Raw genomic sequence first — 25,914 nt, forward strand, 5'->3', positions numbered from 1 at the left:
TTAATTATTTACTCATAATTAACTCATTGACATAGTTGTGTCAATTAACAAATCTAGACATTTCGATGGCCAGTGCTCTTTACAGGATAAAAGGGATATTTAAAATATTGATATATTGGCAACTTTTAATCAATTAAAAAATATGTCACGCCCTGCAATCATCCGGGGAAAGAATCGCAGAAACATGATAATTTCATGTGTGAATTTATGTGCGTGTTAGAGAGTGAGCGAGTGAGCGAGAGAGCGAGACCAAAAAAAGCAAGACTATAGCGACGGATGGTGTCCGTATTCCATTGAAGAACAATATCTTATCAACGACCGCTTGATAAATGTAAATATTTCAGCTAAGTCGTTTATATACTAAAACTAAATTGTAAAATAATATAAAATTTCCATTGCACTGGGTTGACTCCGTAAAGTGTTTATAGATTTTCATTACAGAAACCCCCTTTTCGAAAATGGACTCGTCTTTGACGTGTCGTTCAAAAAATAAGACACCTGACCACCTTTAATTCGACTTACTCGTACAGTTTTTACGCTTTTCGGTGTTTGAACTTGAGCTTTGGTTCCTCCGGTAGGTTGCAAGTAAAAATTCAAAATGGATCAGTTTCTTTCGACGTCGCGTGGTTTGGGGATCTATTTTAAATAACAGGTATGTTTTACTTGTTTGGTGTCGAGTTAATTGTTGCAAAATGATTGCAAAATGATACATTCATTACTGTAAGTATTCTGTTGAAGACAAGTAACAGAACAAATATTAAGCTGTTGAAGTATACCACGTTTTGTATTGGCGTGTAAGATGTTTTTGTTCATGCATGATATAAAAAAAATCTTTGGGTGAGGGACATTATATTTATATTTCAGTATTACGAAGAATTTTAAAATGTCAGTACTGAATAAAAAAAGTATGATATAAGTAAACGTCAGTTTTCTGAACTTGGGTGGGTTTAAGTTACATTCTGACTATGGTGATTTTAATTTAATTATAAGATACAGAACTAGAATAAACGAAGGCTGTTTTTGAACATGCATTGTTTTTTCCCCCTGTTGATCTTTTAGACGTGGTTATGCTGCTCTTTTACTATAACTGGAGGGTCTCGAATTTGGCTTTACATATGAACATGCATTACACTGCTGCCTGTCACCTATCCGCTCCTCCCTCACGCTTTGCTTGTTTTTTTTCCTACACGCGTTAAAAATGCAAAGTACATGTATTCTGCCAAACTGAGCATTTCGGGGCGTAGTGCCGAGCGCTGCCCGGAGGCATCGGCCGAACGTTTAACGAGATCGGCTCCGTATTCAGCGCGTACGTGACGCTGCGTACCTGACGGATGTCTCGCGCCTCAGGTTGAAACTCCGTCTTCTTTTTAGGGGCAAAGTGAGCGAATTACCGGGGAGCGGACTTCGGGCGCCCGCTGTGCTGCTCCGAAACCGCCCCTGTTCATTGATTTCAATTTTTTTTAATTGTATGTATTTTCCGATGCATTTTCTTTCTCCTTCGTATGTATTGCGATTATTGAATAATTGCACTTGGTGTCGTGTCTGTATGTATAATAGTCATGCATGTACATTTATGCATATTAGTCACATGTTAGTTTATAAAAGCAATGTATTTTCTGAGTGTTTTGCATTGCTTGGTCTATTAGGACAAGGAGGGGCCGCACGAAACCTTCCACTTCCAGCTGTGTCCTTATTGACGCTTAAAGGATTGATGTTCTTGTCCGTGATAGTCTAGTGATGTTTTAGTTATTGATCTCCATGTCTTTTACGACCCGCCGTAGTCGATGCACAGATTTCTCACAGCTGGAATGGGAATTCTTTTTGATGAAAAATGAAAATAAAAAAGTGGGATTTTTTTTCTTTTTAAATCAGTGCCTGTCCAGGGCCTGATTGAAGCTTATTTTCAAAGGAGTATTGCGGTGTTCACTTCTTCTTGCCTCGCCCGGGGGTGTGTTGTAGACATATTAACTTGTCTGAATTTTTGTTCACATGTTGACTGTGAGTGAGAAGTAAATTAAATTTCTGTCTGACCTTGTTCTCTTTGCCTTTTTGACCAGCCTCGGGTTTGATTCCAGTGATTTGAGAGCCTGCTGAAGCTCAGATCAACTGTAGCCCAGCATCCTAACACCGCCCATCATCTGTGCTCCAGAGTCTTGATTCCTTCTACCTGCCCCCCCCCCCCCAATTGCTTGGCTCTGTTGCCTCTCCCTGCTGGATCCTGTGTGTACTGTTGGCTATGGTCAAGCGATGGGCGTTGGCCGGAGGTGTGGCTGTTGTGGGCGTGGCAAATCGGTGGGGGCGTGGCTCTGTGCGATGCTGCTGCTGTGGCTGTGCAGGCAGGTCGCCCCCCAGTGCCCAGAGAGCTGCCACTGTGCCTGGGAAAGTGGAACAGTTCTATGCAGTGACGCAGGGCTGCGCGAGGTCCCCCAGGGGCTCCCCGCGGACACCGTCTCCCTCCACCTGGAGAGGAACTTCATCCGTACGATTCCCGAGAGCGCCTTCAGCGACCTGCCCAACCTGCAGGACCTCTACCTCTCCCACAACCGCATCGAGTCGCTCTCGCCGGGTGCCCTGCGCCATCTAAGCACGGACCTCAAGCTGCTGGACCTCTCTCACAACCTGCTGCGGAGAGTCAGCCGGGAAGATTTCGGATCGACCCGGGCCAAGACGCGGCTGTATCACAACCCCTGGCACTGCGACTGCAATCTGCAGGAGCTGGTGGAGACGCTGAACCTGGAGCCGGAGACCGTGAATGGCATCGTGTGCGAGAGCTCCGCCCGGGTGGGTGGAGAGGGCGGCCGGTGGGAGGAGCTTGGGGGGGCCGGCGAGCACGTGGGACAGCCGCTGGTGAAACTGCTGGACGCGGGGGTCAATTTCTGTAGCCTTCAGCGCAAGACCACCGACGTGGCTATGCTAGTGACCATGTTCGCCTGGTTCTTCATGGTCATCGTCTATGTGGTCTACTATGTACGGCAGAACCAGGCGGAGGCCCGTCGTCATCTCGAGTACCTGAAGAGTTTGCCCAGCCCACGCAAAACGCCCGTAGAAACGGATACCCTTAGCACGGGTATCTGAGTTAGCCGCTTACTTTACTTACCACACGCACTCATCTCAGAATATTTCCTATGGACGTTTTTTTTCTGTGTGTCTGACAGCCAGTAGATTCTCAGCCCCTGTGCGTCTCTGCAAGGACACGAATTTGTAACGTGAACCGCCACTCGGTTAAATCTGAAAGGTTGGATGCGGTCCCCTTCCTCACGAGGATGCCAGATGTGGAGCCAAACGGGATTCCCGGGCCGTGAGAGAGACTGAAACGTGCCGCTCTGTGACTGGTAGCATTTCTGCGCCCATTCGGCTTTGAGGAGTGGGAGTGCTGGACTTGCAGGACACAGAAATGCTGTTAGTGTGTGTTTTTTTTTGTGTGCTGGAACTAGAAATGACATGTAAATCATTGTAGATAATAATCAGGATGTATCTTCCATATATGTGTACATTTTTCTATAAGTAGTAATGTGTTTGAAAAGCTTCATATTTTGTATTTTAATATACTTTTCTCCGTTACCCTGAACCTAGTAAGTGACCATGAAACATATCGTATGAATGATTTTTAAAAGAAGAGCCTGAATTAAGGTATAAATGTTTTAATCAGGTATAATTAGTTATTATTAATAAATGAAATCGTACCTAAAGAAGGGAGGATGTTGAGATTTGTTGGGAGCAGAAATACTTTGAGGGAAAATTAGATCTTTTCAGGATGTTCTCTCACACTGACACTGCTGTACTTTGTCATGACTGATTCTGAAACGTTACCCGGTTTAGGTTTGTGTCCCACGGGTCAAACATGGCATGTGAGCGCACCCCTTCCTTTGTCTGTGTCCTAGTTAGTCACGTGACTTCATCTGAAGGAAACGGCGCGGTATGCGTACGTCCCACATGGAAAGGGTTTTTAAGAGCAGCGTAACGCCAGGCTAATTGCGTATTGTAAAGTTACAGTGTGGGTTCAGACGATTTTAAACAGTTTAGCCTGTGTGGCTTGAGTAAGATTTTACGCTTATACTGCACAGGAGAGGGAATTTTGAGCGCCAGGAATGGTGATCTTTTTCACAAAGTTAAGAGTACACTCCATGATTATGTAGCTGACTAGATCGCATTTTTCATCTAGTCAGTTTAGTCTTTTTCAGTATGTTGTTTTTTTTTTTTATTGTCCGCTGTGGCATGCACGGGAATGATTCATGACGTTATGGTATTAGACTTTGTTGTTGATCTAGCTAGCCCAGTATCCTCTCTGTAGAGAGACCACCATCAACAAATGGGGGAGGGGGGAATCAGAACTGAAAAATGCACTTTGTGTCTTTTTTTAAATTAAAAGTTTTATTAGTGTTGTTTTGTGTCTGTCCTCCATTACACTCCTTGCAGATCACATCAGCTTTGGAAAGGTGCTACAGAAATAATGAAAACAGATTTAGGTGAGAGCAGAAATCAGAAGAAACATCACAGGAAGATGTGGTTTCCTTTGTAGGTGGTCGTCGTCTTTTCTTAGTTACGGAGAATGTTCGTGGAAGGAGAAAGAAGGGCTGCTAACTTTTTTGGGGGTTATTTTTAGGAATTAAATCAAAACATTTTAAGGATGGGGGGGGACAACCCCCCTCCCCCAAGGCACTGCACAGGTGCCGTTTCATTGCGACTGGAAATGAGACAAATAAAATACAACTTCGCTATTCCTTGTTTTTCCTTTTATTTCCAATTTACATTAATTAAAAATGTAACAAAACAGGATCATCATCATAATATTATTATTATTATGATCAATAATAATATTATTAATAGTAAAAATATACAGACCCTCACACAGTAAGATGCCGCCTGCCCTGATCAAAAGGTGGGGGGGGGGGGCATTCCCTGGTATGCTGTAAAAATCGATTGTCATGTGACAGTTCTGGGACGTGAACTTGTGATGGGGTTTCTCTGTTCAGTTGCTTCTTTCTGTCCCAGATCCATCCAGCTGTGTCTGCCAGGGCAGAGATTGTGCTGTGGAGGGGGTGGGGGGTTGAGACTCATTCATAGCACACATAGCACGCCTTGGCTGTAGATATACCTAAACAGAGAAACTCCGGGTTTCGCTAAGCTACTTTTTGGAAGCTTCGATTCAAGAATTTGATGTTTTTCAGCGTGAGGTAGCTTTAAAAAAAAAAAAAAAAGTCTATTACGCAAACAGAATGAGTTACGGCTACTGAAGATTCACGGTGTGTCTGTTACAGGAGAAACACTGAAGCAAAAATTGAGTGTCGGGGGAAACGTTTAGCACACCGATTATTTAAAAAAAAAAGACCCCGGAAGAAAATGTACTTTCCAGAAAGTGTATATATATGTATACACAAATATACATACACATACATATTTACATGTAAATATATATCAGTATCTGGTTGTTAAAAAATACAGACTGTTTTACAACAATAGCACCTTTGGTTTTATTATAATACACAGTAACTGTTTTGATACACACTCTGGTGGCAGAATGAGGAACGCCTGCACTTTTACACGGCCAGATAGATTTTTGGTAAAGTTACGGCTAGATGTACTTCTGTGCGAGTTTGGAGGAGGAGACAGGGTAGGGGATCCGAATGGGGGCCGGGGCTGATGGGTCGTACTTTTAGAGTGTGAAGGGCTCATCGCTAGGTAACACATCTGGTCCCGCCCACAACCTATGGCCCCACCCAAAAGGAGGCAGAGAATAAATAAATAAAAACACCAAGATTTTCCCCCACATTTCGTAATTCGTAACTTTTTTAAAAATCATTTCTTCTTGGTTATAAGGTAATTGCCCATGGGAGGTGGAGTCCAGGGGTCACTGTTGTTTTTGACCTCAGGAAGTGGATAGTCTGGAGACGAGGGTGCCGCTCTGCGAATCGCATGCGAATATTGCCTGTGCCGCTCAGTGCAGATATCCTCGGCGTAAGATTTGGAAAGTATTTTTAACGGTTAAAAAAGTCCCATTAAAAAAAAACAAAAAAACGCTGCATTCTCCTTTTCTTTCGGGTCGTTTGTTGAATTTCTCCTTTCATGTTTTCTTCTGTCTTGATACTCTCCTTTACAAGAAGCAGACTGGGCCGATGTCAACGCCAAACTCCTGGTCCGCTCCGCCGATATCCAACGGCGCGATGTCCACGATGGGCAGGCGGGACGTCTTTTGCGATCTGTATTCAATTACCGTCTTGCCCCATTTCCCTGTGTGTTTCTGTGAGAGAGAAAAAGACAAACACGGGTTTAGAGACTCCCTAGGACTCCTGGTCTGCCAGTCGGCGCTAGTCAGCCTTTAGCCGTTTGATGCGGAGGTGCGGCCGTGATCTAGGATCTGTGTCGCCGTCTGCATCCACTCCCTGCCTCTCACCGTGCATCCGTCCTCCAGCACTGCGTAGGTGAAGCGGTTGTTGCCCTCGGCACGGATGTCCACCTCGTTAGAGCCGCGTAATAACAGCGCTTTCTTCATGTTGCCGCTGGCCTCGTCCAGATAGGCTATGCTGTTGTGGCAGTGGTAGGTGAGGTTCTGTGAGGCCTCTGTGGACAGCAGCCGCAGGAAGGTCATCTGGATGCTGGCGGTGTTGGGGGTCAGGTTGTCATCTCCGTAGTTGAACTGTTGGTGGGGACAACAGTGACAAGCGGTTGAGCTAGTTGGTTATCGGTGATCCACACGTCAAGGTATGTTGAATGATTTTTCAAGGTAGACTTTTTTAGGGTTTTTAGACTAAGAGGTTCTGGTCACAGCTATTTAAGAATAGATAGGCAGACAGTGATGGTATATTCTTTGTTTAGAAGCTGGCAGACAGGAAGTACATTGGGCCGATGGAGTTCGACTTTTAATCCCCTATCATCAGTTGGGCAACTGAAGTGAAGAGGGGATAGAGGTGGGACACTGTGAACATGGGTTCATTACCTAGGAGAGATCCATAAACCTCCCTTTCCAAACGTAGCTAATAAATGATTAATGTACATTTTTGTTGGTATGCTAACAACAGCCAACTCACATGGAAGCCTCCATTCATCGTCTCGCCAAACCAGATGTGCTTTCGCTCCTTGCTCTTGCTGGACCACCAGTTCTTGCGTGGGATGCGGTCAGGTCTGGGGTAGACGCAGGTCTCGCCGATCTCCATGTTGCAGAAGACCTTGATGGCGTCGATTGTGGAGCCCTGGTTAGGGTCGATCCAATAGTCACCTAAAGAGAAGATCTTTGTCAATTTGGCATTTTTAATCCGTTGGGAGCAGTAGACAAATCCTGCTTCCTCTTTTGGAAATAGTAGATGTACGGAAATGGCATCATTCCCTTACCACTCTTCCAGTCGGGGTGGCACAGTTTGAGGTCCCTGCAGGTACGGGCCGGGTTCTTCTTGGTACCGTCTGGGCTGCGGATGTTCTCAATCTGCGTGTTAAGGGACTTGAGAGTGGCGTCCACCTCAGCATCGTGCTGGCGGAGGTTGCCGGAGGCCTGGTCAGCCCTCATGAACCTCAGGGGGTCAGGGCCTTTCTCGGGCTGAGAGAGACCCGCGAATGCGGACATGTCGATGCCAGGGCCAGGAGGACCAGGGGGTCCGGGGGGCCCAGCGTTACCAGGAGGACCCTGAAGAATCAGAAGACAAGGTTGTCTTAAAAACACATGTTCTGTGTATGTGCTATCCAAAGATAATTACAGGTTTCCCTCAGGTGTATGAGAGATACCCTTTACTGAGAGATACCCTTTACTGAGAGATGCTCAAATGTGAGGCTAATTTTCCACGCTTATGATTAAGAAGAGCAGAGCGTGGGGGAAATTTTGTGGGGGGAGTTCACACTGGCAGTCACACTTAGCTTGCTAGCTGCTCTGCTGAGATCTCCAGCCCCACACCATCGTTTCGAGCTCTGCTCACTGATTCCCCCGCGTGATCTTGCGAGCTCATCCCAAAATATCTAGTGCTTACAAAAATTTCCCATTTAACTGAATGGCAATTATAAGTCAGACTAATGAGATCTCACCCTACGAGCTAATTTCCAGGAACCTAATTAGATCAATAGTAGGGAGAAGCCGGTATTTCATTCCCATTTTTTTGTTATCTCTGTTGGTATGAACTTACGGCAGGTCCAGTCTCTCCAGAACGACCGCGGGGACCCGGAGGACCGATGGGTCCAGGCAAACCGCTGGATCCATCCTTCCCTGAAGGTCCAACAGGACCAGGAGGTCCCTACAGGAAAAAGGATAGTCAAGCCCTGGAGTTAACCAGCATAGCAGAGCTGATGGATGCTCACGCCCACGGAAAACACATAATAATAACCCACAGGGCCTTTACAGGGTAGCTCATGCTTCCATTACATACCCTCGATCCACTGGGGCCAGCTGGTCCAGAGGCACCCTGGTCTCCAGCTTGACCCTGTCAGAGGCGGGAGAACGACCATGTGTACAGGGAGCTACATTAACACTGTGTATGGCTGCTACGCTGTCACCATGCCTAAATAAATAATACTCTGCATTACTAAGATTCCCATTTTTTACTTCTGCTTTCCTAATATATCCACCTGCAAATACACACTCTTCATATAATTCTGATTCTTTGTTTGCATCACCATAATTGTCACATTCATATAGACCTGTATGTGTGTTTCGACGTGTAACTCCACCATTGAGACATCCCCCTCGAAGTCCTTAATGAATAAAATCGATTCTGATCTGTTACAGTCCTCAGTGGGTGTCCCCTGTTTTAGGCACTTGGCATCGGTGGCCTACGAAGGATTGTCATATTTTCCATGGTGCCTCGCGCACTGCGATGCAGGGACTCCAGGTCCAGGACATGGAGTCGGAAGGTCGTTTTACTGCTGGTTTTCATTAATCCTGATTTTGCGGTTTTACGACCATTTTTGTCAGCACTGGTGCTGGGCGAAATCTAACACTGAACTCTCCAATGAAATGCAGCAATAGTTAAGTCGGCTATACAGAATTCTTTCGTGTTTCATAGTCCTATCTGTCAGAGAAGGACAGAAATGGCTCGGCTGCTTACGGGAGGTCCAGGCAGACCCTGCAGACCTGTGAATCCTCGGTGACCCTTCTGTCCTCTATCTCCTGCTTCCCCAGCCTCGCCCTTGTCCCCACGTGGCCCTTGAGGTCCCTGAGGAAGAAGGCAGACCATCCATCATGTCATCACTAGGAGATAACAACTGTACGCCCTTCATGTAGACCTCTGTAAACCGCAAGTGATAAAGAGCAGCAATATAGTGCATGAAATTGTACTGTAGTTCCTTTAATATTTGCTCATTCATTTTCAAAATGACAGAGGTGTTTCAGATAAGCTTAAATCGAGGGATTTGTATGTTTTTTTTTGCAGTGTCACCATACCTTATATAAAAAAGTATTTCAGTAAAGTGTTTAAGGCAGATCAAAAAGAAAATATATGCAGACTGTGTAAATATATGACGGTATGAATCCCAGGGATCCAGAGAAAAGAGAGAAAGTGGAATAGAAGTCAATGATTCGGAAATCTTGGATGTGACGGGATTTGACTGGATTAATAATTTGGTCCATAGCACCATTGAAAGTAGGACAACAGTGGGTTGTGAAAATAGTGTGTGTGAGGTACCAGCGTGTGTGAGGTACCAGCGTGTGTGAGGTACCAGCGTGTGTGAGGTACCAGCGTGTGTGAGGTACCAGTGAGTGTGAGGTACCAGTGAGTGTGAGGTACCAGTGAGTGCGACGTACCAGTGTGTGTGAAGTACCAATGTGTGTGAAGTACCAGTGTGTGTGAAGTACCAGTGAGTGTGACGTACCAGTGAGTGTGACGTACCAGTGTGTGTGGGGTACCAGTGTGTGTGGGGTACCAGTGTGTGTGGGGTACCAGCCTGTGTTAAGTACCAATGTGCGTGAGGTACCAGTGTGTGTTAAGTACCAGCGTGTGTGAAGTACCAGCGTGTGTGAAGTACCAGTGAGTGTGAAGTACCAGTGTGTGTGAGGTACCAGTGTGTGTGAGGTACCAGTGTGTGTGAGGTACCAGTGTATGTTAAGTACCAGTGTGTGTTACATACCAATGTGTGTGAGGTACCAGTGCTGTTATGCTGTGCATGTGTGAGGCATCAGGTTTTGAAATATTTCCTGTGAGGCCTTATTAATTTACTTGACTTGCGTGTCATTATTAGTTTCTGCTGTCGGCGTGTTTGCTCAGGCATCGGCCTGTGGTGCTCGTGTTTGTGTCAGAGTGTGAATATGCGTGAAGGTGCTGGTGGGCAGGGACACTCACAGGCATCCCCCTGGCTCCGGCTGGCCCTGACGGACCTGCAGGACCTTGTGCGCCCTGCAGAAGAACACAAGATCAGGGAGGAAACTACAGAGAACATACAAAACAGCTAGGAAATGATTCCTGGGTAAATATCAAAAGGAATCTTCTGCAAGGTTTTACAACATAATGTAGGAAAAATCTTGATTATCGCGGCTGACGGAATCAGAGTAATTATCCCTCTAAGTACCTGCTTCTTCGGTGAAACAATGACGTTTTCACTTAAATGAAATTCCTAACTGAGATCCAGGCTGTACTTCTCGGCTGCTTTACGGTATCAAATCCTGATCTGACCCTCTCAGCGGAAAGAGCTCGACTTCATGAAATTAGCTCTGCTCTGGTCTCTCACACAAAGTCCCCCATGGCTCCTGTGCGGCTTCCCCTGTCAGCTTTCATAACCCACTTACTCTCTCCTTATTATGCAGCCCATGTACCTTCTTCTAACTCATATCCCTCCCCTGACCCATGTTTACTCGTGAATATCAGCACTTGCCAAAAATACATCTCCCTGGATGCGTGACCGGCGTAATGTAATCACGGTCTCACTCTGACGTCAGATCGATAGCCTAGCAGGTTCGGGGAACAAGTCTGTACCACTCGGCAAAGTCCAACTCTTCAGGAAACCTACTCCGCACTTTGTGACAGCAGACCCTGCACTCTCGGGATGTCAGCAAATCCTGTGCGTAAGCGGGTGCTGAGAGGGTTCTGGAGCTTCCTTAACAAGCTGAAAAGGAAGTGAAGTGGCGAGATACTCACGGACTCTCCTCTGTCTCCCTGCTTGCCAGTGGGGCCGACGGGTCCGGGGGCACCGAGCGCTCCAGGGGCCCCCGGGGCACCAACAGGACCGGTATTGCCACGGTCTCCCTGAGGGAAGAAGAGGGCGAGGACACATATATTTCAATGATGACACATGTCATGATGTAACACGGCCCAAACCTCTGTGACACAGAGCAATGATAACAATACCAGGCTGGCAAAAAAAGAGGTTGCTTGTCGTGTCACATGAGATGTTTGATATATGGTACTGTTGAAATTAAGGATGTAAGAAATCAATTTTGCCCAATATCAGGCACGGATGTTTTGTATCATTATGTCAGATTATGCAACCATACGCAATCTTTATCAGTCTTACAAAAAAAAGCATTTTTTCCTTACCTCAATAACAACTTGAAAGAAATATTTTGACTTCTGTGCTTTACATTAGGAGTTAAGCTTACTTTAATGATCCCACCCAACTAAGAAGAACAGCGATATAAAAGAGAGCTGAGATTACAGAACAAAGTATGTACGGTAGATTATGATTCTGGCCTTGCGGTTAAGGGCGGCTTATTGGAAATGTGGCACAAAGACAGGGTTGGTTGCTCTTTATGGAGAAGCTCTTTCCAGGTAAGTCTCACCTTGATTCCAGTAGCACCATCTCTACCAGGAGGTCCATCGGAGCCAGGATTGCCCTTTGGGACAGAATGGGTGTTGGGGCATGTAAGGTGTTGCAGCGTTCGGTACGACATACAAAAGGCTTTTATTTAATAGTGCACATTCAATAGTGCACATTTTCTGGTTGTGCCCTGCCAGACCTGTACCACACATACAAAGGGATTTGATGCAGACACACTGGAAAATTAAGAGTACAAGTGTTGTTTTCAAAGACACAGAACCATGTCTGTTACTGGGGCCTGATATTAAATAGCAGTGTCATGGCTCAGAGGTGCATTGTGGGAGTGTTGGCTGGTGGTGCTGACCTCTCTGCCAGGTTCTCCAGCAGGTCCAGTCAAGCCAGGAGGTCCCACGGGGCCAGGAGGTCCGCGGTCCCCACCAGTACCAGGGGAACCTTGCTTGCCTGGTTCTCCCTGAGATTAAGAGAGATTTCAGGTTTAATAATAATACTTCATTGATCCCCACGGGGAAATCCTCTTTTTGCATATGGCATCTTGCTTTCCGTGACACACAGACATCCATGTAGTTGAGTAGAAGCTAGGCAGTAAAGGGCAACCATCTGCACAGCTCCCATGGAAATGGGGGTTCAGGACCCTCCCCCAAGGGTCCAAAGATGCTGTCTTAATGGTTAGGGAAGTGCACTAGTAATTGAAAGATTGCTGGTTTGAATCCCCGACCAGCAAGGCCCCACTGAGGTACCCTGAGCAAGGTACCGCCTGCAAGCACTGCATTAGCTACTCCCTGCTGTGTCACATACGGGTTAAACGCAGAGGACCATTTCGTTGTTGTGTGCCGCGTGCTGTGGTGCGTCAACAGTGACCACTGATCACCTAATTCTACTGTGACTGTTCTGCCGGGGCCAGGCTCAAATCGGCGAACTTCCCATCACAAGCGCAGAGGCTTAGCCTGCTGAGCCATATGATGACCTTCAGTACATTTTAATCCTTTAATGATCAACTTTAAACATGCCCATTAAAGCATTCTGATCGTCTGTATTACATTAGATTGATGGTTCATTTTCATTTCCTCAAAGAAAAAGACAGTAACACTTTACTTGGCCAGGCACAAATACTTAGTAATAACTCAGTTACTACTGAAGTACAAATCATGAACAAATCAGGAACAAATGTAGTTGCTACTTGAGATAAAATATGCGCCACGATTCATTGATGTTGAAGAAACGATCACAATTTCACCTGTGTTATTCATTACTTGTTCTTTCAGTAGTTCCTTAGTAACTCATTAGTAGTTCCTTCAGTAGTTCACAAAGCTTTACAGAATTAACAGTTACTGTATAGTAAATAGAGTAACTGCTTGATAGTGTTGGGAAAGTACTTTTTCAAGCTACAAGCTACTTATGATTACAAGTAGCTAAGCTACAACCAAGCTACTGTTTTAATATCCATCCATCCATCCATTTTCCAATCCGCTTTTCCTACTGGGTCGTGGTGGGTCCAGAGCCTATCCCGGAAGCAATGGGCACGAGGCAGGGAACAACCCAGGATGGGGGGCCAGCCCATCGCAGGGCACACTCACACACCATTCACTCACACATGCACTCCTACGGGCAATTTAGCAAGTCCAATTAGCCTCAGCATGTCTTTGGACTGTGGGGGGAAACCGGAGTACCCGAAGGAAACCCCACAACGACATGGGGAGAACATGCAAACTCCACACACATGTGACCCAGGCGGAGACTCGAACCCGGGTCCCAGAGGTGTGAGGCAACAGTGCTAACCACTGCACCAGCATGCCGCCCACTATTTTAATATCATTTATATATATATATATATATATATATATATATATATATATATATATGTATATATATATATATATATATATATATATGTGTATTTATGTGTATTTTTTATATATATATATATATATATATATATATATATATATATATATATGAAAAATAATTTAAGCTGCGAAGACACAGACAGATATGAATGGATTCTGTACTGTGAGTGCTGAGAACAGCAGCCTGAGCACGACTTGAATGAATGCGCGTCTCGCAGGGATGCTCGCATTGCTGGCAGTTGGCCGGAAACTGTCATATACACATGCGGCGCAGCAGATGCAGTGCAATCATAGCCACATATCTGCGATATCGGAACGCTGGTAAAGTAGCCCAGTCGTAAGTCGCGTCGGTCGTAAATTGGTATTTTCTGAACAAATAGCGAGTTACTGGAAAAGCTGCAGCCTTTTAAGGGTAGCTGCGCTACTGATAAGAAACGAAAAAAAGCAGTTTAGCTAGTAGCGTCGCTAATTGTAGTTAGCTACTCTGCAACACTGCTGCCTGAGATATAACACATGTCACGATTCATTATCGATGTATTAACATGAGATCAGTACGTAACTAAAACTTACTTTGTGGTTCGTTATTACATAAGTAATAATATTATTTGTGCCCCATCAAGTGCAGTGTTACCGAAAAACCTATAAATGCAAATATTGTTTTTGTATTTAAAGTTGTCAGGTGAAATCCCGTACTGCTGTACCATTGAGAATGATTCTTAAATTTCTACTTTCAAAAAAATCCAAGTCCACAAATTAAAAGAATTAAATCATATATGCCACAGGTGTCAGAAACACGCGTTCTGTGTACATGTGTGTGCGGATTATGTTTATATTACAGTGCAGGGACCAAATGTTCCCTACAATGCAACACAAACCTGATATTTTGCATTGTGGGGGCCATTTTTCAGGTCCCCACAAAGATCTGTGACTGCAGTCAAAAAACTAAAAATGGAAAAAGTCTCGTATTTAGTGGGCTGGGTAGGGTTTATGGTCATCATGTTGGGATTAGAGTTTTCCCCATAGAAAAAAATGGAGAGTCCCCACAAAGATATAATTATAAACCTATGTGTGTGTGTGTGCGTGTGTGTGTGTGTATGAATGTGCACGTAGAAGGTTGCGCAGAAGCGTGCTACTCACGGAAGGTCCTGGAAGGCCTGGGAAACCTCTCTCACCACGCTGCCCAGGAAGACCCACAATACCTCGCTGTCCGGCCAGACCCTGCGGGCCTGAAGGACCATCTGGACCCTGGATAGTTGAAGAAGCAGTTAGAATTTTAAGCTTAAAAGGTTTTGTAAATATCTGCACAAGATAATTCAAAATTAAAGACAGGTATACAGAACTGCATTTACTACTCAGTGGGGCTACGATTTTGGCCTTTTTTTCTGGGTCACCCCTGTGTCTCAGAACTGACCCACGAATGTTCTTTTGCGCGGCAGAGACCACAAAAAAAGACGCCATATTCTGGACTGGAAAGCCATATCTAGTTTGTATTCCCAGCGGGGTCCATCTGATTGGGCCGACTACTTGCCACTGCAGACCCAGAAGCACGGCTGCCCCTGACTGAGCAGCGAGGGGAAGGCTGGTGATAATGAAGAGGATAATGCGGAGCACCGCGAGGCAAAGCGGGTACAGGCCGGTGACTCACGGGGGGGCCATCCTCGCCAGGCTCTCCCTTCTCGCCTGAGGGGCCGGCAGGGCCGCGCAGACCAGCGTCACCCTGTCTCCCTACTGGGCCGGAATCGCCACGGATACCTTTGGGTCCGTCTTTGCCAGGGGGGCCGGCGGAGCCGGCAGGACCAGGGTTACCCTAAGGGGGGGGGGGGGGGGGGAGAATAAAAATGAGAATAAGCAACTCTAGTCCCATTTTAAACTGACAACAGTGACAACAGAAGACTAATAATAATCACCACCATAACCATAATCATAACAGCTATGACCATCATAGACACAGTAAATGCAGAAAACACACTATGACCGAAATGCAATGTTTTTTCTTAGAGCATATTTTGGAGAAAAGCAGCGGTTACTGGGGCATATAAACAGCCATCAATGGGGGAAAAAAAAAACTAGCATCGCTATGCTATAATAAAACTGACAAGCAGAATATCACTTCAAATGACAGGAAATGTCAGGCCTGCACAGATCACATTAAGGAAATCGGTGCGCCTGGCAATTCAGCAGCAAGAATAACTGAACCAATAGTCAAACATAATTCTAGTGTCTACCTGCAAATGAAACTGCATTTATTCAGTGAGAATATATGAGAACAAAATGGCAGATCATAACCAGAATATTATCCGTATTATTCATGTCTAATAGGTAATGTGTGACAGGAAGCAAAGGAATATAATTAAAAATCTTTGCTTAACTACGTGATAAGCCAAATTATTCATAATAATAAAAACAAGTGTCTAGTATCCCTTGACAATAAATGTGACTTCTGATTTCTCACAGCTGTCAGAGCTGACAGTGAGGCACTTTTAGTCGGACATTTCTAGGACGTCAAAGCACGTTTTCCATGGTGGCTGTCATGAGACATTTGGCACAATCCATCGCTACTAGCAGACAGAGAGCAAGGAGGACGGGTTCTGTTTTTGACAACAATAATAGTGTAGCAGCGGAGACTGATTGGCCACCAAAGGTCTCAATTTGCATAAATCCCAGAATACTGAGCATTTGTTAAAAATGGCTTATTTGGAAAAAATTTGTGTTTTCCTGCTGGATAGTCTGCAGATGCACCCTAGAATTTGTAACTGTACTCCCTAATATGAGCAGGTGTGCAAGAAGCTACTCTCCTATGTATTTGGCTGTTGCGTTGCTTGACATGCTGTGAGTCTGCCAGAATTCCGGTGCTTGATAAAATTGTGATGCATATAGCCCAGCTCTGTCATTTCTTTATTGCACTGCTGTCAGAAGTGCAAAAGCAATTAGCAATGAATGCTTCTGCAAGAGTCAACCGCTTTGCTTTTTGAGGTCATGCTGAAGTGCCGCTACCGCGAGAATTTAGGAGAAGGCTGTCAGTCGGCTTTGCCTCTGCACATTAATGGGAGGAAGACGGAGGGATGAGGAATGAGTTTATGCCTGGAAGCTGCAGGCCATTGGCAGGTGGATGTTCCACTGCTGCACACCCAAAGGACTGTTAGTTTAGATGCTCACCACTATCTGGGAGTCTAGCAAGTAAAACCAGGCCATGAGAAGCTAAAGTTACAATGGAGCTTTGGCATGGGCAAACTATATGTATATCCAGTTGGCAGCCTGGCATGACAAATGGAGCTTTGAGAAAATAGCTGTTCTACTGGCCTTAATCCTAGAAGGGAAGGCTCTATAATCGCTGCTAGACCTGGGATCAGATCAGTAGATGGCCTATACTGGCTCTACTTCCTTAGTTGTTCCTGCAGTAACTTGGAGAAGGCAGAGCTATAGATAGAAACTAGAGTGTCGAGGCTACCGGAAGAAAAAGGAGAAAGGAGGGCCAAGAAAAATGCAAGCTGCCATTCAGCTTTCACCTAACAGAAGAACCTAAGAAAGCCAAACAGCCGTCACTGGAGACATGGCAGGCAGTTCAGAAGCTCCAGCAGTGATGGAAAGAGAGATAGGAGCAGAAGCTAAGGATATAATGGTTTCATTCATGTTTTTGTTTCGCTAGACGAGGACTGCGGATTGACATCCGTCATACAGCACCGGCATTGGTTCCTCCGCTCCCAGTCATCTCCATTTTCAGCGCTTGGCATTAACAGCTGAGCAAGAAATGAAAAGAAATGGCTACTAAAAGAGTCCCTGAAACTCCTGCCGGTGTCTGGCGCACTTATCAGTCCTTGCCGAGAAGACAGATGGCTTATGGGGGCTCTACATGCACTAGAGGAGATTAATCTCTGTGACATGGATGGACTACAGTGCCCTATCATGCAATGATAATGTGCTGGATTACAATGCTGGGTGACAGTGACTTAGCTCCCTCTATCAGTGGATACTGATAAGGCAAGCTGCCCCTCCCCCCAAGGCTAAGCCTAAGACGGCCATCAGCATTAAACAGGGATTTGATTAGTTCATAGTGATGCCTTTCGGACTGTGCAACGCCCCTGAAACATTTATGGAGGGAGTGCTGACAATTCCCCTTCCCAGCCACATGCACCCCAGCATGTGCTAGATCAGCCCAATGTGGCTACTGTACCTCAACCACTCCTAGAAATCGAGGAAACTCCTAGAAAACTCAGCAACCCCTGACCTCGCAGAGCATTAGAACGAAGAAGAGGCCATGAAAACCGTTCAAGAATACTAACTAATGACGGCCACAGAAACTGCAGATCTACGTGGTGAACTATCTTGGTCGCCGAGGACAGCCGTTCCTTCAGGTTGGGGGGGGCAGAGACTGACTGCCTGCTGCGGGTCTCAATTTGCATAAATTCCAAAATACCCAGCATTTGTTTAAAATGTTACGCCTTTGCTTATTTGTAAATAGTTTGTTAGTGTTCTGAATTTCCTTTAGTTAATTACCACGCTGGATAGTGTCTGCAGATGCACCCTAGACCTTTAGTACATAGCTGTGTTCATTAGCCATTAATGTCAGCATGTGTGAGAGAAGGTGGACAGTCATCACTGTGTCGCTGGAAATGAAGCTGGGCTTGGATTAATTTTATGAGGTGACACAAGCGCATGTATTCCAAGAGTTGGATAATAATAATAGTGCTAGATGTTTCTGTTGCAGTTCATTTTGCTGTTTGTGATTATCTCCCCATTTGCGTTGGACAAATGCCAGTAAATGCAGGCGTAAATAAATTAAAATGTTGCAAGTCTCAAGGAGGCCAGAACCCTCGGGGTCCATTAAAATATAATCTGAAGGCTTTAAACGGGTGAGAAGAATTTTCAATTTGGGTTAAAGGTCAGGGTGAGACTGAGGAAGCGCATGAAGGACAGTGCATGAGATGGGAGAGATGAAGTCTCACGTTAGGTCCAGGAGGTCCAACTCTGCCGGCAGCTCCGGGGAAACCAGTGGCACCCTGTCGGGGGGGAGATAAAATGAAAATGACTGAGATGTTTATTGAAAGTGAGGTGAGGAAAAATGCCAAAGAATTATTTATCGATTTCTGTAATCTTAATACTTATCCTTAATGAAACTAAAATGTCTAGTTACGAGGTACTTCTTAAGATATCAGCATGGTCTTTTATCCCGGTGAAATATACTTCTTCTACCTAGGCTTACTGGCAACTGGTATTAATGACTACCGGAGTGTGGCGGTTCGCTTACGGGGGGTCCCTGAGCGCCGCGAGCACCTTTAGGTCCTGACACACCTGTAGGGCCCTGGGAAATAAAGGAAATGATGAGTATATATTGCAAGCTCTAGATTTTTGCATAGAATAAATGTGAGATTGGAAGCGATTCTGTTCTGTAGTGATCATTCAGGATTCAAGATTTTGTGTGGCACATGCACAGTTATACTAGTAGAACTTTGGAAAAAAGAGAGTATAGATAAATTAAGTTAATCTAATTAAGCACAGTGGAGCAGTAGAATAAAAACAACGGTTAAACAGAAGATAAACAACAGGCTACGTAAATAGTATTCAAAGACAATGTGTGAAATTGCATTATATCAGTATACAACATAGTAGGCAGTCTGCAAATGTCGAAGTGAGAGACACACAAAAATAATTGACAATTGTAAAACAATCACAGGGCTTGTCCAGGTTGAGATGTCTACTGGCCTGTGGACAGAAGCTCTTCATGAGCCTCACTGTTCTCTGAAATTGCTCCATGCAGGAAATTACTGAAGTCTATTTGTATTCAGCCTCATACATGGTATAGATTGAGAGCTACCAGATAGTGAAAAACTCACCTGGGGGCCCGGAGCTCCAGAGGGCCCCTGAGGGCCCGGGGCACCGGCATCACCTTTCTGCCCAACCTCACCCTGTTCTCCTTTTGCTCCAGGCTGGCCATCTGCACCCTGAGGATGGGACACGGGCGTAAACGGTCCAAAGGATGGCCTTTACGAAATAGCTTCCAGACAATACAGTCGCTAAAGGCCTCATTAATATTTCATTTACTGGCTGTTCATTACTGGAAAGCAGTCAGAACTGGAAATCATAATGACAACATCATTTTTAAGGCTAATCCGATGACATATGTCACAATGATGTACCAATCAGCAAGTCCATCAGTGAAAAATGATCAGGAACCCAATTAATGGACGGACTACTGCTATCATGATTGATTAGCATGGTCTAGGACAGATATGCTAATCAAAAATAAGTCAACATTTCCCCCAGTACAACAGGCAAACATGGTTAAGGACATGAACTACGCAATACGAAAGGTTACTGCGAATATGTCAGGAGAGGCCATGAAACCATGCTCTCGAGGAAGGTAATTATCCTCAGTCAGTGAAACTAAAAAATCCGGCTTCTGAATTATTAAAAATCAGATGCTACTGTATATAATATTTACAATAAAATATGGTATATGGTCTGGTACTGCTCAATAAACCCAGTAAATGATAGAGTACCATCTAATTTCCCAGAATGAGGATGACATGTATGACTGGGTGCATGTCGTACTCACAGGAGGACCAGCAAAACCAGCAGGCCCAGGTGGACCAGTCTCACCACGGTCGCCCTGATAGAGAGAGAGAGAGAGAGAGAGAGAGAGAGAGAGAGAGAATGAAGTCTAAGGGTAACACTCATTTTTAAAAAAATGTCCAAAAGCAGTAGTAATATGTTTTATTTTTTTACTTTTTGGGTCCCCAGTCGTTTCCACGGCAACCGACAGCAGAAACATGTAGGTACCCCATTTAGATAACTAGATAGGGTTTATCTCCACCATGAAATTCCGATAATAATGTGAAGTCTCCTGGGGAAAGATTCCAAGTGTCGAGTGCAAGGTGGATACGTCTGCTCACTGTCAGATATGTGAGGTGTGCACCAGGAACGGATCTTAACGGTGGCCATCAAGACGCCTGAGAGGGAGCCCCCCCCCCCCCCCCCCTCCCCCAGACAGATATACAAAGAACTGCAAAGTACGTCTGGTTATTTAAAGCTAAGTTCCTATTTTGTGTGTAGGCTGTAAGTAAACAGTGTCTGCTCAGAGAGTGACTGCGAGCCTCTGTGGTCAGATGGAGGGGACTGCAGTGTTATCTGCAGATATATTTTGAGCAGCACATTTCTGTGTGTGTGTGTGTGTGTGTACATGGCGGAGAAGCTTACGGGGGCACCGCGAGTACCGGGAGCTCCGGGGGGACCCGAGGGACCGGATTCACCCTGCAGGAAGATGGAGGAGAGAGGGACACAGGCATCAGACGAGTCTTTACTGTCAGGCACTGTGGCGGACAACAAAACTAATTCATAAAGTAAAACAAATGGTTACCTTCTCACCATTAGGACCTCCTGGACCAGGTGGTCCAATTGGTCCAGTCAGACCCTAGGAGAAAGGCAGAGAGGGTTACATCCTTCCCAACGACCAGATAATAATATGACATATTTCTGTGTCTGTCAAAAGAATCGTATAAAAATCACTCATTTCCAAACTGGAAATCAACTCATAAATAATTCTCCCATATAACATATACCTGTAGCTTCATTATCTTTCCAACTTTTTCAGGTGCAGCTCTACCTTGCCTGGTGTGTCAAGTCTTATTTCCCAAATTTTTTACTTGTTTTTTTTTTTTTGCTCTTCATTTTTTCTCAGAAGAGTCCATTACTGGATGCTGGGTGAGGTGTAATCGGGCGATAATCTAGCTTTGCTTTGGCAAAGAGATCAAGGTCTCTTGCTACCACAGCATCCACAGATATCTACAGGCTCGGTGTGAGGTGTCTCACAGCACCGTGCGACACGCAGCGGGAGGTGAGCGAATGTGGGTGTGAGAAAAACAGATCAATACTAACTCTTAAGCCATCCTTGCCAGGAGCTCCTTCAGGGCCCTTTTCTCCATTGTCACCCTATAGCACAGACAGAGAGAGAGAGGGAGAGAGAGAGAGAGAGAGAAAGAGAGAGAGAGAGAGAGGGAGAGAGAGAGAGAGAGAGAGAGAGAGAGAGTCATCAACACCTCCTGGGTGAAAAAAATCTGAGGAATCCCACAACAAACACTGAGTGGGCAGTGCTTCAGGCCATCTGAGCTAGCAGCAATGTAAACAACTTTGTTAATTATGCAATAATAGCAAAAATCCCATATTCTGTGGGGAACAAGATTCGAACACTAAATAATTTTTTGCAAGAACTTGAGTCAGAACTGGAGTATGTAAATGTACATAACCTAATAGATGAGATTATAGCTCATAATTAAATTAATAGCCATTTTTTTGATTTTTTCTTTTACATATATTTGCTTATTCAATCCATCGCTACTAGCAGACAGAGCAAGAAGGATGGGTTCTGTTTTTGACAGCAATAATAGTGTAGCAGCGGAGACTGATTGGCCACCAAAGGTCATAACCATCAATATGGAGGAACATTCCCTTACAGAAAATGAGTGTTATCAAAATATTACATCTGGACTTTGGGTAAAAGCTAAACATGGAGGTGCAAACAGGGAAGGGGGGTTTCCAGGACGTCTGTCACTTACTCTGTCTCCCTTGGGTCCAGGAATGCCGGAAGGTCCTCTCTCTCCAGGCATACCCTGAAGTCCAGGAGGGCCTTGGGCACCGTGGGGCCCACTTGGGCCAATGGCTCCCTGCAAATACCGAAGCGCTGAGTGACTAGAGAGGACAGGGATGAAGTACTTCAAAATGGGTATGTAAATTGATTTCTTAAATATAAACTTGACTGGTAATTGGTGCAAAGTTGAATTCTGCACTGTGCTTGACATAGTGTGGAAATTGCGTGTACGTGAAGCAAAAGAACTGCATTTGTCCTAGTCTGGAATCCCCTGTGGACTCAGCAAAAGTTTAATAAGACCGTAATGACCCTCACCATGGTCCGCCAGATCAAATGCAGCGCATGGGGGCCTTAGCTACATGAAAGCTAGCAGCTAGGGTTCACCTTGTGCTACGCCTCCGCGCCGCGGCATTGCTGCTCCTGGTGCTTTATGATCATTTATCTTCAAAGGCTTAAATGCTTGGAACCAGAAGCCTTTGGGGTTGAAAAACTCCTCCGCAAAGAGCGTTCACTCTGTTATACTCATGGAAGTATTCAGTAATGGTGTCGCTCTTACGATAGTTGGCTTTTTAAAATTAGTGTAAGGTTTGTCCTAGACCACTAACAGTGACATGGAGGCGGTGCTTGGTGTCCCCCACCTTGGGTCCATCAGTTCCTGGCGTTCCAGGAAGGCCACGAGGTCCCTGAAGGCCCTGAGGACCAGCAGCACCTCTCTCTCCGGGGAAACCACGCTCGCCCTGCCGAGAGGATCTCAATTCATCTTCTGCACACTAAGCCGATACCAGAAATACTAAAGAAGTCATACTGAAATAAAATGATTCTTACTCTGGGTCCTGTTGCACCAGCTGCTCCTGCTTCCCCAGGAACACCCTGCAAGGAGAAGAATATAGCGGGACATTAAACATATTTTGCATTTGTTTAGTGCACTTGCTAAAGTTTTCAAACAATAACAGGATTCGGAATGCACCATCCATCCATGAATCCATCCATCCATCCATCCATCCACCCATCCGTCCATCCATCCATCCATTTTCTGTACCCACTTGTCCTGTACAGAACTGGGGATGTCTGGTGCTTATCCTGGAAGCTTCGGGCACAAGGCAGGGAATATCCCAGGATAAGGTGCCAACCCATCACAGGGTACACTCACTCACCATTCACACACCCAATCACACCTACGGACCATCTGGCAAGTCCAATTCACCTCAGCATGTTTTTGGACTGTGGGGGGAAACCAGAGACCCCAGGGAAAAACCCCACGGTGACACGATTCAATTTACTAAAATGATTCAGGTTTTTGATCCGTTACATGTTAAAATTCTTGTCAATGCCTGTCGAAAACTATAGCACTTTACCTCTGTGCATGATCTGCATGGGTATTTTTTTAGAAACAGTGGCCTTTCTTGACCATCAAATGATGAGCAAACTCACCTGGTCACCGGGCTTTCCTGCCTCACCAGGGGGACCAGGAGGTCCAGGGAGACCCTGCGAAAAACAAGAGAGGTACAAAGTTAGAACAAGTGCAAACAGTAATGACAACTGAAGATGAAATCAGTGCATCAAAGTCATTCTTAGTATGGTGAGTAAGGAGCTTCTGATGCCCTCAGAGGTAGAGAAACACACCTGGAAGCCAGAGGGTCCAGGCTGCCCCTGCTCTCCTCTCTCTCCTGCAGGTCCCTAGGATGGACAAACAAAAGCAATAATGCAAGATATAGCATTTATATATCGATATCACTACCCATATCCACACTAGTTTCCTTTGGATTAATCGATTTCAAGTCTAGTTAGGTAGTAATCTCTGTGAATCAATATATAATTTCAGAAATATTGCCACATACTATAATATGTTGAGTCTCAAGGTAAAGATTAATAATAAAATATCTTTGCTGGTATCGTTATAATCTTGCTATTGTTAAAAGCAACATTGTTCCTTTGTTTTTCTTTTCTTAAGAGTTGAAATGCTTGAAAGGCAGCAATGGTTGAAAGGCAAGTAATAATGGAAGTGCTGTACGTTTGTTATAGCCAAAAACAAAAAAACACAGAAATGATGATAAGGCAGGAATCTGATAGAGTGGAAGAAGATAAATGCTATAGAATTACTTACAGCTGGGCCTGGAGGCCCGGCGGCGCCGGTCTCCCCATCTTTGCCAGGCAGACCCTACGGCAAAAGCAGCTTATCAGCTTCAACCTGAAGACAGAACCTCTGAGCTACAATGTACAGCCTGATATTTGCAGTTAAAGGGGACTGACCATTGGTTACTATGTCCAAAAAATCCCATGAGTCTGTCCACTGAATGACAGTGTGACTTATACCTGAGGCTGACGTTCTCTCTAAGGTTCTGCTATTCAGTACAGTCACTCAGTCACTACATAATGGTAAATGGTACTCAAGCGGCTCAGTACAAGACGATGGGGAGCAGCTTACTCTGAGACCCGGAGCCCCGGCCAATCCTTTCTCTCCAGGTTTGCCAGACTCGCCCTGAAGGAAGACAAAGACACCACAGTATCAACCACAGGACCGAAGACTGAACCCGGGACAACATTAAAGCACATTTTCTCTTGCGAGTGAATACATCCACCAGGACCACGGAAGGAGTGGTACTGAGACTAGCCTCATCATGTCAGCAAGCCCCCCCAGATGACTCTCAAACCCAGTCAGCCAGGCTCTTTGCTTTCCCAGTCCTGCACTATGAGATACACTCACGGTTCCACCCTTGGGTCCGGGGAATCCCATCACTCCCGGCTGGCCACGGGCTCCTTGGGGACCTGGAGGCCCAGGGCGTCCGTCCTCGCCAGCGGAGCCCTGCAAGGTTTGTATAAATACTGTCTCCTAATCCTGTTTCCTGTAGGGTTCCCTTCTGCAAAACTACTCTAAAAGTATATAGGTGTGACAACAAGCTGGAAAACTGGACTTGAATTTCATCACATGTACGGTCATACTGTTACTGTGTGTGAATTTAGTGAGAGAGCAGATATATAAACTGCACGCAACATTTATATGCAAAGCACAGTGTTGATGCCTCAGGGAAAAGTGAACAGAGACATGCGAACTTACAGATGGACCGACTTTACCCTGAGGACCAGCATCACCGGGACGACCAGTGAGACCCTGCGGACGCGAGACAGACAGGGAAACACCGAACGTTACTTCTCTTGTATAAACATATTTCAAATCTGCCAACTGAAAATGAAACATAACTCAAGTGACATGTAGGTGAACGACCTGAAGCTGTGTTTTAGTTTAGATCAACAGCTAATTAGGGTGATGTCAAGCTAAAGCCAAGAATAACTTGAGATGACACCATTACGTGAAGTTAAAGTGAGCTCAGTGATAGCACTGAGGTAAAGCTACGGCTAACTAGCGTGGTAGCATTAGCATTATGAATGATGCCACCTTTTCTACAGATGCACTCAGTAGGGTTAAGAGCTGCACCTTCCGCTATTATTATTACTCACTCTTGCACCAGGTAGGCCAGGCTCTCCAGGACGGCCAGGGTCCCCAGTAGCTCCTTTAGGGCCCGACACACCCTGAGGTCCACGCTCACCTGGGGCTCCCTAACAGAGCAAAGATGGAGAGTGAAGGAGGAGAAAAAGACACGTCAGCTCTTCATTGCCATTACCTTCAGCACCCTCGGGTGTGTTCGGTTCACTCCCTCTGGAACAGAAAAACAAACTGGAAGCTGTCTAACAGGCTGAGCTCAGTGCAAGTCAGATAAAGTTCGATAAATTAAGCGAAAATATATAATGCAGAACCTCCATCCCCAGCAGGTTAATTAGCACGACAAAGTGAAAGCAAAAGATTGC

General features: G+C 45.3%; 2 protein-coding genes across 3 annotated transcripts in view; one reads left to right on the forward strand and one right to left on the reverse strand.

The window, feature by feature from the left end:
* The first annotated feature begins 284 nt into the window (after window positions 1-284).
* On the forward strand, window positions 285-4,383 carry LOC125747592 (leucine-rich repeat-containing protein 3-like). Its single transcript, XM_049022949.1, has 2 exons — window positions 285-652; window positions 2,058-4,383. The coding sequence occupies exon 2, from the start codon at window positions 2,248-2,250 to the stop codon at window positions 3,073-3,075; it is 828 nt and encodes a 275-aa protein (XP_048878906.1). The 5' UTR covers window positions 285-652; window positions 2,058-2,247; the 3' UTR covers window positions 3,076-4,383.
* Window positions 4,384-4,716: 333 nt separating this feature from the next.
* The window catches only part of col2a1b (collagen, type II, alpha 1b), a 47,490-nt gene continuing 26,292 nt past the window's right edge, over window positions 4,717-25,914 (reverse strand). For both annotated transcript variants that reach the window (XM_049022948.1, XM_049022947.1), the window contains exons 25-54: window positions 25,567-25,665; window positions 25,166-25,219; window positions 24,815-24,913; window positions 24,536-24,589; window positions 24,215-24,268; window positions 23,734-23,787; window positions 23,542-23,595; window positions 22,936-22,980; window positions 22,749-22,847; window positions 22,079-22,186; window positions 21,402-21,455; window positions 20,884-20,937; window positions 20,724-20,777; window positions 20,083-20,136; window positions 19,361-19,468; window positions 18,775-18,828; window positions 18,473-18,526; window positions 15,175-15,336; window positions 14,667-14,774; window positions 12,029-12,136; window positions 11,687-11,740; window positions 11,046-11,153; window positions 10,254-10,307; window positions 9,024-9,131; window positions 8,346-8,399; window positions 8,106-8,213; window positions 7,327-7,615; window positions 7,026-7,213; window positions 6,392-6,634; window positions 4,717-6,238 (exon numbers count right to left, since the gene is read on the reverse strand). In XM_049022948.1, coding sequence (XP_048878905.1) covers window positions 6,092-6,238; window positions 6,392-6,634; window positions 7,026-7,213; window positions 7,327-7,615; window positions 8,106-8,213; window positions 8,346-8,399; window positions 9,024-9,131; window positions 10,254-10,307; window positions 11,046-11,153; window positions 11,687-11,740; window positions 12,029-12,136; window positions 14,667-14,774; window positions 15,175-15,336; window positions 18,473-18,526; window positions 18,775-18,828; window positions 19,361-19,468; window positions 20,083-20,136; window positions 20,724-20,777; window positions 20,884-20,937; window positions 21,402-21,455; window positions 22,079-22,186; window positions 22,749-22,847; window positions 22,936-22,980; window positions 23,542-23,595; window positions 23,734-23,787; window positions 24,215-24,268; window positions 24,536-24,589; window positions 24,815-24,913; window positions 25,166-25,219; window positions 25,567-25,665 — 2,883 coding nt within the window. In that variant the 3' untranslated portion in view covers window positions 4,717-6,091. The remainder of the gene's footprint in view (window positions 6,239-6,391; window positions 6,635-7,025; window positions 7,214-7,326; window positions 7,616-8,105; window positions 8,214-8,345; window positions 8,400-9,023; window positions 9,132-10,253; window positions 10,308-11,045; window positions 11,154-11,686; window positions 11,741-12,028; window positions 12,137-14,666; window positions 14,775-15,174; window positions 15,337-18,472; window positions 18,527-18,774; window positions 18,829-19,360; window positions 19,469-20,082; window positions 20,137-20,723; window positions 20,778-20,883; window positions 20,938-21,401; window positions 21,456-22,078; window positions 22,187-22,748; window positions 22,848-22,935; window positions 22,981-23,541; window positions 23,596-23,733; window positions 23,788-24,214; window positions 24,269-24,535; window positions 24,590-24,814; window positions 24,914-25,165; window positions 25,220-25,566; window positions 25,666-25,914) is intronic.

This window comes from Brienomyrus brachyistius, chromosome 8 (genome assembly GCF_023856365.1).
Source record: "Brienomyrus brachyistius isolate T26 chromosome 8, BBRACH_0.4, whole genome shotgun sequence".
In the NCBI taxonomy this organism is placed as follows: Eukaryota; Metazoa; Chordata; class Actinopteri; order Osteoglossiformes; family Mormyridae; genus Brienomyrus; species Brienomyrus brachyistius.